The 12,352-nt window shown below is 43.6% G+C and overlaps 1 protein-coding gene across 5 annotated transcripts in view; it reads right to left on the bottom strand.

The window, feature by feature from the left end:
* Window positions 1–2,080: 2,080 nt before the first annotated feature.
* Window positions 2,081–12,352, bottom strand: part of CLTCL1 (clathrin heavy chain like 1) — a 38,965-nt gene continuing 28,693 nt past the window's right edge. Inside the window, exons 25-34 of one of the 5 annotated variants that reach the window (XM_075434270.1) lie at window positions 12,094–12,261; window positions 11,863–12,012; window positions 10,914–11,045; window positions 10,466–10,576; window positions 9,712–9,882; window positions 6,976–7,197; window positions 6,240–6,260; window positions 3,877–3,956; window positions 3,385–3,473; window positions 2,081–2,866 (exon numbers count right to left, since the gene is read on the bottom strand). In XM_075434270.1, the coding sequence (XP_075290385.1) occupies window positions 2,751–2,866; window positions 3,385–3,473; window positions 3,877–3,956; window positions 6,240–6,260; window positions 6,976–7,197; window positions 9,712–9,882; window positions 10,466–10,576; window positions 10,914–11,045; window positions 11,863–12,012; window positions 12,094–12,261 (1,260 nt within the window). In that variant the 3' untranslated portion in view covers window positions 2,081–2,750. Of the gene's footprint in view, window positions 2,867–3,384; window positions 3,520–3,876; window positions 3,957–6,239; window positions 6,261–6,975; window positions 7,198–9,711; window positions 9,883–10,465; window positions 10,577–10,913; window positions 11,046–11,862; window positions 12,013–12,093; window positions 12,262–12,352 lie in introns of those variants that run through there. The other 4 variants (XM_075434266.1, XM_075434268.1, XM_075434267.1 and 1 more) reach the window with 4 other exon arrangements.

Raw genomic sequence — 12,352 nt, forward strand, 5'->3', positions numbered from 1 at the left:
CCAAGTTTTCAGAAACTTGGACAGACACTACAACTCCATAAATTGGATTAAGTCCTTCACTTAACCCACTAAGAGAGGGGTTATTTCCTGCTGAGAATGACTTCACTGTTACAGAAACAGTGAAGTACTGTGGTATGCAAGAGTTTGTTCCACATTTTAGGTACAGCTGCACTGCAGTGGCAGGGAGTTTATGCTTCCAGATGCATTTTAGAATGCAAAATCACAAAATTTATAAGATCCATTACAGTTAGCCAGGAAAGCACAGAATCACAGAATCATAGGGGTTGGAAGGGACCTCTGTGGGTCATCTAGTCCAACCCCCCTGCCGAAGCAGGGTCACCTACAGTAGGCTGTAGAGGACCTTGTCCAGGCAGGTCTTGAGTATCTCCAGAGAAGGAGACTCCACAACCTCCCTGGGCAGCCTGTTCCAGGGCTCCATCACCCTCAGAGAGAAGTAGTTCTTCCTCATGTTCAGACGGAACTTCCTCTGCTTCAGTTTGTGCCCATTGCCCCTTGTCCTGTTGCTGGGCACCACTGAAAAGAGCTTGGCCCCATCCTCCTGACACCACCCAAAGCAACTAAAGCAAGACTGTTCAGAGCTGGCAGCTTTCCTTTCCTTGAGAACTCAGTCATTCCAGTAATTAGATTTCTAGACTGCAGCTATTGAGATCCCCAGGCTAGCTCAATTCTCTACAGGTCATGAGCTGTTCTAGTATTTAATCTAGCAGTTTACTGTATTCCACCATCAGCTTGTAATTGTTGCTATGAACTCACAGCAAGTTTTCAAGTTGAAAGAAAGGAAACTTCTACAGTCCTACTAATCCAGCTGGTCTTCAGTTCCAGCTGCCTCACCCAAATTACTTTTGACCCACAAGGAAGTAGTTAGAAAACACAAGCACCATGTGTCTGGAAAATAGCATGCTACCTGGGTAATTCCTGCCTCAAGTAAATCTGGACAGAGTGCAGATTTGCCTGAACTCATTAGCTGCTCAGTATTATTTCAAGCTGTTGAGTGCTGACCAGTACAAAGCTAAGGTTAGTATGTTACGTCAACTCTTGGCGCACTCTGGCCCATAAGCAGGAAAGTGGACACTGCTGCTACCGATTTCACCACCCTGGCAGTCTCTAGTGGTTGGCATTTAAAGATGTTTTGCTCTGTTCAAACAGCATTCAGTATGAGGTGGAGCTTACCACTGCTCCTGCTCTTAATGTATTTCAGTGGGGAAGACTACCTGCAGCATTTCCCTCAGCACTGGGCTGAAGCTTTTCCAGTCCTGTGAATGAAGTCATGTAAGCATGTGACTGCCTCCTGCAGCATGACCTCCACACGTGACACTGTGCTGATGCGTCTGGTGAAAAGACTGCAGCTCCCTTTCAAGTTAATTGCTAAGCCATCTATGCTAGGTGCCTTGCCACCAGTTTCCCTTTTTCCTGCCTGGCATCCTTAGTTGTCAGATGAAGAAACCTGATGCTAGCAGTGGTAGTGTATTATTACTAACCGGTCCCCACCCCTCAGATATTAAGACTAGAACCACACAGTGGATACTGCAGTTTTACATTTATAGTTGGACTTTTATAATATTCAAAATTAGCACAAGATTCATAACCATAAATTATACATTATCTAAGTACATAAAACGTTAATGATACATGTATTTGAAGAGTGGCACAAAGTAATAATACATCCCTGTTGGCATTCTCAAAGAGAGAGGTGGGTGATGGACACGCTGTTGATACTACTGCAGCATAGCAGAACTGAGTCACTGCACCCTGTTAATTCAGGTGGTGCTGACTGCCCACCAGAAAGGGTCAGAACATGGTGTGGCAGGAAGCCAATGCCAGAATCAGTTAAAGGTGCAAATAAAGAGTCAGGATTATGGCCCTGCCTATTGCCTCAATGTTTTAGCAGTCTGTCCCCCTCCCCAACCCTAACACTGTGCTCTTGCATCTCCAGTACTTTGGCAACCCATGCACACTCCTGTGTTCACTTGCCACACATAGCTGAGGTCTCCTTTAGTACCATTTAACATCAACAAGTAACATGCTCTCTTCTTGTTATACAAAAAAGATCTGGGAAGTGTTTGCTCTCTGGCATGAGAAGATTTATTTTCTTCAAGTCTCATATCTACTCCAGAAAATATAGAACAGACTCCAACAGCAAACCCCAACAGCATTATTGTCCAGGAAAATGGAAGCTTTCCCAATATTCCTCTAAACATTCAGAGCACAATTAGAAAGCCCATTTTCTTTTGCACATAAGACTGCAAATAAAATGGGGTAGTCAGATGTACACAAGCTTTCAACAATTCATTATTAACGAGATGCTTCACTGAATTGTTAACAACCCTGCTACTTCAGTAGCTTCAGCTAAAGCTTTAACAACTTGGTGCCAGGCAATTTCCCAGCTGCCTTCAATGGGCTTTGCAAAAGAAAGAAAAATATGCTCTCTTCCCCCTGGCTTCAAGCAGTTATTGCTATATGAGTTAGTGAAATAGTGCCTTAACTTCAGACAAGAGTCTCACAATGTCATCAACAAAAGCTGCCTTTCAGAGGCTGAAATGTAACCGGACAATAATCAATAAATAACAGTAGCAGGCATCCTGTTGAAGTCTCCTCACTGAGCCAGGCAGCAAGTGTGTTCAGCCAACTGAAGGTCATCTGTGCCTTTAGGACCATTGTACACTTCTTGGAGAAGTTAAAAAGGGACGGGAAGGAAGAGAACAGAGACAGTGAAGGTCTGTCAGAACTAGTTACATATTGAAACCATAAACAGGTGGCTGGGTGAATCCTGGCGCTGTGTATCCATATGGGAAGTTTGCCTGGGGAGGTACTGCACTGGGGCCTGCTGTTAACATCAACTGCTGGCCTAGAAAAGCATGAGAAAAAAAACAAAGTTAGTTCAAGAACCCAAGCTTCCCCTAATGCTAGCTGTACTATGGGACAGGATTATGAGGCTTTAGCTAAAAATCAGCCACTGTGCAAGCATACGCTAGCAAGTCACACTATTACTCAACATGCACCACAGAGTGTGCACCCAGGCCATCTGCTCTTGCTACCAGAAACTACAAAAGCAAGGCAGGAATCAGAGGGAAGATGAGTATCAACTGATCCTGAGGGCATGGTAAACCTGGCTTGTTTTCAAGAGACCATACTGAAAATCAGAACAAACTGATACTATTTAACCCATGCGTGGTCAGAAATGAAAAGTAAAGCAATTGAAGCAAAGTTAGGTCTGTTAGGTCTCAGACTGGAGAGTGTTGCAAAAGGCCCAAACATACTTTGACAGATCCATCTTCATCACTAGGAGCACACATGCCTCATGCATATGTTAAATTCAGGTTAACATTTACATCAGACCATGAACCAGTCACATCCTTCCCTTACCAGCAACTTCTAGGTGCTTGTTAGCAGAATGCCTCTTCAGAAGGGCTTCTAAAATAGCAGCACACTTGAGGACAGCCATGTTTTTTTGGCTGCACATGTCTCAAAATGGGCGAACTAGAAAGCCAGTCTGCCTTTCTACTTGGAAGAGCAGAAGGCAGACATTCTTCTTAGACAGGAATAACAGGAGGAATTTGCATGCTTTGTAAGTTATTCCTGGGGCTGTGCACACCTTGGTATTCCCCATCCTGTTACTAAAAGACTATTCCTAAGCTAGAGGTCTAAGCCATGTAAGAGGAGCAATACTTTAGCTGAAGAGTAGAAGTACTGTAAGAGTGAGATGTCACTTCAACTTATGCAGTTCATCTAGCAGAGACAACCATTTTACTATGTAGTTGAAACCAGTTTACTTCAACGGGAGGTAGTCATTTAAGTTACCTCTACAAAGATAGACCAGAGTGTCAACAGGTAATCAATTAAAACCAAGTCTTTCACCTACCAAATACTATTGGAGTGGGTTCAGTTACTTGTTCCTCTTCTTTTCTTAGGCTTTCAGAAGCATCAAGTTTATCCACCTACATTGAAGTGAACAGGAGATGTATGAAGGCCTTGTCTAGGAATTGCACCATCATGTGAGGCTTTTCATGCCTGGTACCTTAGCTCTAAGGTGTCCTTTTTATTAGTCCAAGTTGGACACTACAAAAGTCTGCCTGTTCCGAGCAAGCTACACTGTAAACCTGCCCTTGCAGTTGCTTTAGGTTTATTGCAATAACCAACAGTTGTCAAATGCAGCAGAAATCATAATTACCTTCAAATGAAGCACTTTTTGGGGCCCTATTCTAGTCACTGGTAACTCTACAGCCCAGAGGACAAGCCCATCAGATTGTTCAGCTGGAGCTTGCAGTTTCAAGCATCATCTCAAACGGGCCTGATCTACACTTATCTATTAACATGCAATCCCTCTCCCCTTCAATGAGAGGGCCAAAATATTCCAGACCCATGAAGTTTGATCTTATCTAGGTCTACAGCCTAACCTGGGCTGCAGGGTAATGGTTTAACTGCACTAGTATTCACATAGACTCCTTTCAGAGAAAACTAGAACACTCATGGAAAGTGGTCTAGTAGTATCAGCTTTATACAGATCCCAGTGTTTGCCAAATAAAGCTCTGTTCATGCTAAACACATTTGTGAAAGTGCTACAGTAAAGCAGGAGCCTGAACACAACTTTGAATTGGGGGTGGGGAGAGTAATCTGAGATGGCAACAAGACCTTCCTTCTCTCAGGTTTAACAAGTTATATCTTCCATAAACAAACCATCGAGATTTAAGACTGTCAGGCATAAAAATCACACAGCTTCACGCGTATATACAGGCAGTACTAACACCCTGGCCAAACCTACATTTAGCCCAATGCTATATTTCAGCTGCTCCTCATCCTCCTTTCCCCTTGCAAGAATCTTATCTTGTCTGAAGAGTGCTGCAAGAGGGGTCTCTATTATACTTTCGAGATGTTATCTAGATGTGGCATTTAATGGTTTCCTGGACTTTTTGAAGTCCGCAACCCAAATCAACAACTTGAGTGGCAGTAGGTCTTTAACTGGTTCATTTATAGATGTCAGCTTAACAGCTCTTCAGGATAACACTAAGTATTTATATTAGAAACATTATCCATACTACCATCAGAGCAATTGACAGCTACCAGTTTCAAACTACTGTACTGCTTTACTCAGGATCTGGGATTCCTACTCTCTCCTGGACTACACTTTCTTCTTTACTGCCCCTAAAGCACTAAGGAACTTGAAACAAAAGTGCAGTTACTCCCTCTGTTGGAGAAACAACAAGAATGCTGAGAGCAGCCGCCCTGAAGAAGGGACAAGAAAGGTTCTCCAGGAAAGCCTATAAACATCCGTCTGATTTGCTGCCTAGAAGTGAAGTTGTTCAAAAGGTTTCCAAACAAGTATCATCACACTGTGTGCCTGGCCCCTTCTGGGACATATGCCATTCTGTGCTTTAACACTTTCTTCTGCATAAAAGGAAGATAACTTCTAGAAGATATACACACCCCCGCTGACAAACTAATCTATTCTTTCAGACTTTTGAAGTTAGTTACATGACAATTTTAGACATAACACATTTATAAAGCCCATTCTCTAATTCCATGTTTTGCAGTTAATTCAACAGACTAAATTAGTTCTGCTGTAAACCACTTGTACCATGCAGATTTTCCTTCTGGCAAGTTATCCCGTATTTAGTACACGTGATTACTTGTAAATCCAACCAGCCATTTAAATACCATGATGATAGACCTAAACCTCACATGGAATGGTACAGGTGAGCTTGTGTGGCAAGTTTCTCCTTAGTGGAATATGAGGAAGAGGAGGAGTTTAAGATCTGCACAAGTACTTTCATCACGGTAACAGGCAAGGAGTTTAAAGAAGCTTTATGCTACTGTTCAAACTCACCATGCCTGAAAGGTCGCACACTTTGGTAATTTACAGCATAATAAGCAACGTGCACTTAGATCACATCCTGTTATGTGGCAACTACTTTTGTTTACTCATGAACAACATCCTCCCTGCCACAAGATATCCGTAATGCAGTGAACAGGAGCCCAAACACTCAAGTTCTCTTCAATCACTTGCTTCTGTTTCCCATGAGGAGGGGAAGAATCATCCATCTGGTTGGATTTTCAAGTTGCTTGTGAATAGTTATCCTTTAGCATTAGACAGTGAACAGGAAATGAGTTAGAGCTAAATTACACTGCTCTTCTGGCAGAAGCTACAACTAGATTCCTGTAAAAGAATCCTAGGATATTGAGGGACACAAATGAACACAAAGAGTTTGAAATCAGAGTGTCACCTTATAGAACAGCCCATCAACCTGCAAGAAAATTCAGAGGGGAATACTTAACATGACTGATTAGAGGCAACCTGAAGTAGTCACTTTTAGATTATTCATTTTAATAAAGTTCTTTACTGCGATGCCCTATGCAACTCCAGAGCCTTCTAAGGAAGCATCTTAGTTTACTATCTTAGAGCTGGTCGAGACAAGCATTTCAGGACCACACGTGATCAGAATCTCTCTTCTCTCTCAACTGAGGACTGGATATTGGTACCCGAATTGTACAGCCAGAATATGCATCTAAAGTTCTGTTTCCACTTAAAAAATAAGAAATCATCTTCAGCAGTTTACTCCTACAGCTGATGCAGGAATAGTGTGTACTATTAGTTACTCAAAATCTATCTTCTATGTAACAAGAAATCAGAGTACTGTCATAGTTACATGAAGCAGAGTGATACAGGTTGTCCTCACCAAGTCTTCAGCTTCATCAATTATGGATCTGCTCTGAAAAGCACACAGTTGCTTATGTCCACTGTTAAAAGCAAGAGATTAACTAGACCTCTTTCAAGTCCCAAGGCATATATTTATCAATTTCACTAGCTAGCCTGAAGCTATTACACCCACAGAACTTCCTAGCAGACTTAATTTATGAGGAACAACAATATTCCAAATGCATGCAAGGAGCTCTGGTTTGCATAATGCCAGTCATCCAGAAGACTAGAAGTCTGAACTTTTTAGCCTATGCAATACTCACTTTGGTAAGGTACTCTCTCATCACTTGGATGAAATAAGGCATTGCAAAGTCCATGATGTTATGCCTCCATGCCAACTCAAGGACTACATCTGGGTGCAGCAAGTCATAACATGTGAAAAGGCAGGCTGCAAAGCACTCCTGCTTGCCTTCTTCCAGGAACCACTGAAGCAGCTTCTCAGCTAGTTCTGCATCTTTGGACTCTGCAGCATACTGCATAGCATCCTACGGAAAAAAACAACAGTTAAACTTGACCCTTGCCTGTCAGCATCTTGCTCTACACCAAGAAGAATCTCCATCTCTTATTGGATGCGAGGGGGAATACTGCCACCAACAATGAGGAAAAGGCTGAGGTCCTTAATGCCTTCTTTGCCTCAGTCTTTAATAGTCAGACTGGTTATTCCCAAGGTAGTCAGCCCCCAGTGCTGGAAGATAGGAAATGAGAGCAGAGCAAACCTCCCATAATCCAGGAGGAAGCAGTTAACAACCTGCTATGCAACCCACACACTTACAAATCTATGGGACCAGATGGGATCTACCCAAGTGTGCTGAGGGAGATGGCAGAGGAGCTGACCAAGCCACTCTCCATCATTTATCAGCAGTCCTGCCTAACAGGGGAGGTCCAAGATGACTGAAGGATTGCCAGTGTAACGCCCATCTGCAAGAACGGCCAGAAGGAGGATCCCAGCAACTACAGGCCTGTCAGCCTGACCTTGGTGCCGGGCAAGATTATGGAGCGATTCATCCTAAGTGCGCTCACCAGGCATGTGAAGGACAACCAGGGGATCAGGCCCAGCCAGCATGGGTTTGTGAAAGGCAGGTCCTGCCTGACTAACCTAATCTCCTTCTATGACCAGGTGACCTGCTCTAGTGGATGAGGGAAAGGCTGTGGATGTTGTCTACCTGGAATTTAGTAAGGCCTTTGACACAGCATCCTCCTGGAGACACTAGCTGCCCATGGTTTGGATAGGTGTACTCTTTGCTGGATAAAGAACTGGTTGAAAGACAAAGCCCAGAGAGTGGTGGTGAATGGACTCAAATCCAGCTGGGGGCCAGTCACAAGTGGTGTTCCCCAGGGCTCAGTTTTGGGTCTGGTCTTGTTAAATAAATTTATCAATGATCTGGATGAGGGGATCGAGTGCTCCCTCAGTAAGTTTGCAGATGACACCAAGCTGGGTGGGAGTGTTGATCTGCTTGAGGGTAGGAAGGCTCTGCAGAGGGATCTGGACAGGCTGGATCGATGGGCTGAGGGCAACTATATGAGGTCCTGCACTTTGGTCACAACAACCCCATGCAATGATACAGGCTTGGGGAGGAGTGGCTGGAAAGCTGCCTGGCAGAGAAGGACCTTGGGGTGCTGGTTGACAGCCAGCTGAACATGAGCCAGCAGTATGCCCAGGTGGCCAAGAAGGCCAACAGCATCCTGGCTTGTATCAGGAATAGTGTGGCCAGCAGGAGCAGGGAGGGGATCGTGCCCCTGTACTCAGCACTGGTGAGGCCACACCTTGAGTACTGTGTTCAATTTGGGGCTACAAGCAGGACATTGAGTTGCTGGAGCGTGTCCAGAGAAGGGTAACGAGACTGGTGAGGGGTCTGGAGAACGAGCCTTATGAGAAGCAACTGAGGGAGCTGTGGCTGTTTAGTCTGGAGAAGAGGAGGCTGAGGGGGGACCTCATTACTCTCTACAACTATCTGAAAGGAGGTTGCAGTGAGGTGGGTGTTGGTCTCTTCTCCCAGGTAACTAGTGGTAGGATGAGAGGCAATGGCCTCAAGTTGCATCAGGGGAGGTTTAGACTGGATATAAAGAAAAATTTCTTTACTGGAGGAGTGGTCAGGCATTGGAGCAGGCTGCCCAGGGCAGTGGTGGAGTCCCCATCCCTGGAGGTGTTCAAAGAACATGTAGATGTGGCACTTCAGGACATGGTTTAGTAGGCATGGTGGTGTTGGGCTGATGGTTGGACTTCATGATCTTAGAGATTGTTTCCAACCTACGATTCTATGATTATGTGCATGTTACTGCTAGATAAGCCAGGTATTTGGCATACCATGAAGTTAGTCTTTAACAACACCACGCATGTTCTGTAGAAGCCAAGCTACAGTACACACACTCAGTTATGTCATCGTATTTTGAGGCAACCCAGATACTTGTATTAACAGTATCCAACAGGCTTTCCTCAAGTACTTGAAGTGGCCTGACGAGATTTTGCTTAGTTTTGTAACAGACAAGATAAACAATCTTTCTGGTATCCTACCTACTTCACCATTAGACATTAAAGATCACCCAGAGCAGAAGAGATTATTGCATCAACTGCTTGCTACGCATCAGGACAGAAGACTATTTGCCAGCTCTCCTACAGAGTAGTCAAAAACCGGCCCATGTGAACTCACTACAGGCTTGAAGACTATACCACTGTAATCATGTTTCATCTGTATCCTGACAAGGGCATAAGTCTTCAGCTCCACAGAGGATGTTCCTTGCCGATATGGAAAACTGTACAGATGCCATTGATTGATACAGACAGATCTCCAAGTACAGGATAAAATTATGAAATCAGATATACGATATGCATTTCAAATTGCAAATGCTTCTGCTCTAAGAGTCTTTCCTTAAACTTCAACTGAAGGGCTAAGACTAATTAGAACTCCAGATCTGGAACTAACAAAACACATTCAGTATTCAGGAGATCTATACTTCATGGCTCACTTCCTGACAGTCAGAGAAAGGCTGCATCAACTCACCTTATAGAGACGGTCTTTCTTGCACAGCTCCACACTCTGTTTCCAGCGATTGTTACCCTTATACAAGTATGCTGCAATACGCCTAAATTCAATTAGTTCATGCTTTTCCAGACGCTGAGCCAATGTTATGTTATCAAAGTTGTCGTAGGCATCAATGGAAGCTCTCAAGCCCTGTTTGAGAGAACTGTGGTTACACATGCTTCCAGGTGGTAGCAGGCAAGAACTACAGTAGAGAAGCATCTAAGCATGGTGCACAAGTGTTTAGGTTCTGCCTGCTGGATGTTGACACTACGGCTACAGCTTGTTTACCCTGCTTATTTCATGTATCCCTCCACAAGATTATTTTTAACGAAGCAAGATGCTAACTCAGTCATACTGACTTCGCTTGACAGAACAGAAAAGCTAATTACTTTCAGAAGACAAAGCGTATTCTTCCAAATAGCAGCCAATCGGGCCAGAAGCAAGTGTGTTTACAGAAGTGCTGCCCAGTAGAGTACATACCTAATATAGATCTTTGAAGTCTGTTGTTCTGAGAGAAATAACTGTGGCATCTGCTTTGTCTGCAAATAATGAGTGTCTCAAGACTCCTGCCCACAAAGGGTCTGATTTGAGCCCCACTACTGTTGCATTGCAGAAGTTATCTTCTACACAAGGGAATTACTGTGCCAGATGGGGAACAAACAAACTGTGGCCTGTTTTTGTTGCAGAAAGAGGAGCATCCCTCAGGCCTAGCAATCTATTTTATGGGGCTCACCTGGTAATCTTCCTCCTCTGTTAAGAGGTTGTTCAGAGCTTCGTTAACTCCTTTGTTGTTGTGGTTCTGGACTGAGCGCAGATAAGGCTTTACCAAAAGTAGCTGATTAACCTGGAATTAAGGTGATTCCAATACAAGATTAAGTATATCAATTCCGTCACTTCATACTCCTGAAACAGGTTCCTACTTGTTATTTACAAGAGTTTGTGCTTACCATCAGGATCCTTCAGACAAGGCACCTTGTATTGCCAGAAGTAAAACAGCCTCCTAAGACAGTTATGCTAACTCTTCCAGTGTTTCCCATATCAAGCTATGATTGGACTGCTTCTCAGTCCTTTACACTGGAGGCAGAACCACCTGATGGATGTCAAACCTTTTTTCCAGCCAGAGGGAGTGGAGTGTCTCAACCAACAGGATTTCTTACTCATCTACTACATACCAAACTCACCTTTGAGAAAAAATTGACAGTCCTGGTGTGATCCAGTCGCGGAGATAATACAAGCAGGAGATCATTGATCAGCAGAGGTTTGTAGTCTAAGTAGAACTGCAAGGCTTTATAGTACAGTTCCACATTGGCCACCTGCATGGTTAGAAACTAGTTAGTTTCAAACACAAGTAAGCCTAAGGTGCTTAGTTTGGATCACTTAACTCAGCACAAGGTTTATATGACTCAAAAGCTTAAGTTTCCTTTTAGAGGCCAGACGTGTCACACTTACATGCAGAATTCTTGTTCAATCTTATGATCGTTTTTGTGGCATCTGCTTCCAGACAGTGAAGTCACAAGGTACCAGGGGTAGTACAAACCAACTCTAACCCTCTAGTTAAGAGATCCTGGCACAAGCAGACCACTAGAATTAATGTGACCATTTGTTGATCTTCTGAAGCCAGTAAAGGCTGTAGTCTTAACCAGTCTAAGTTGTCACCCTAAAACCCAGAAGACCAATAAGATTTGAGACTTCAACACCTTGTCTAAACTATGCATCAATTCACTGTTGTCTGCTGCACTCATGGGACTGCCCACTGCAACTGTCCCACCGAAACAGCTGGAAACATTTGCAGAGATCTTTCAAGCACAGTCACGGCCTCGGAGTAAGACAGCAGTCAGCTCAAAGGTATTAAGGAGGTTATGCCTCTTGCTTGTGCCCTGTGATCCTGAGCAGTCTCTGAAAACATCCTGGCCTAGCTGCTGTCACTCAATGTACTGCACAGCAGCAGACAAAGGGTATAAGATTATCAGATTAATTCTTGTACTAAACTGACTGGAAGTTGTTCAAAGTACAGCAGAAAAACTGAGTATTAGCTTAACCAAACATTTTCGCAACTGTGATTCTGTTGTGCATTTTTGCCTCTGTTCTTAAAGAAACTTTCAGCACCGATTCAGTTAACTAGTTACTCACCTTGGCGATTATATCTTTAAACTGCCCTTCTTTCCAGGCATCAGTGGGATGATTCATCATAGTAATTATTGCGTTGTCATACTCCTCATACTTGTCATAGAGGAATACAAGTTCTGCCCACAGATGAGCCTGTTCTGCAGCTCTGAGCACCTGATACAACAAGAAATCAGTCAGCTTGATCCACTGACAGCTTCCCAACTTCACATGCAGTGTAGCTACCTTACTACATACCTTTGGAATATTAACTCTAGACCAGAAGAGCTCCAGATGTTCCCTCATTTTCTGAGGTTTGAATTTGGAGTATAAGATTGCAAGTTCAGTAAACATTCCCATGTGAGCACGCTCTAGGCCCAAAGCAGCTTCCAAAAGGGCAATCAGTTCTTCAAAGTAGCCACGATCCTGGATGTTAGGAAAATAAGGATTAATTACAAATTCATGACCAGCTGGCACTTAAAGCTTGCTAAAATGCATATTTCCTTAAATTCAACAT

Source organism: Opisthocomus hoazin, chromosome 13, assembly GCF_030867145.1.
Source record: "Opisthocomus hoazin isolate bOpiHoa1 chromosome 13, bOpiHoa1.hap1, whole genome shotgun sequence".
NCBI lineage: Eukaryota > Metazoa > Chordata > Aves > Opisthocomiformes > Opisthocomidae > Opisthocomus > Opisthocomus hoazin.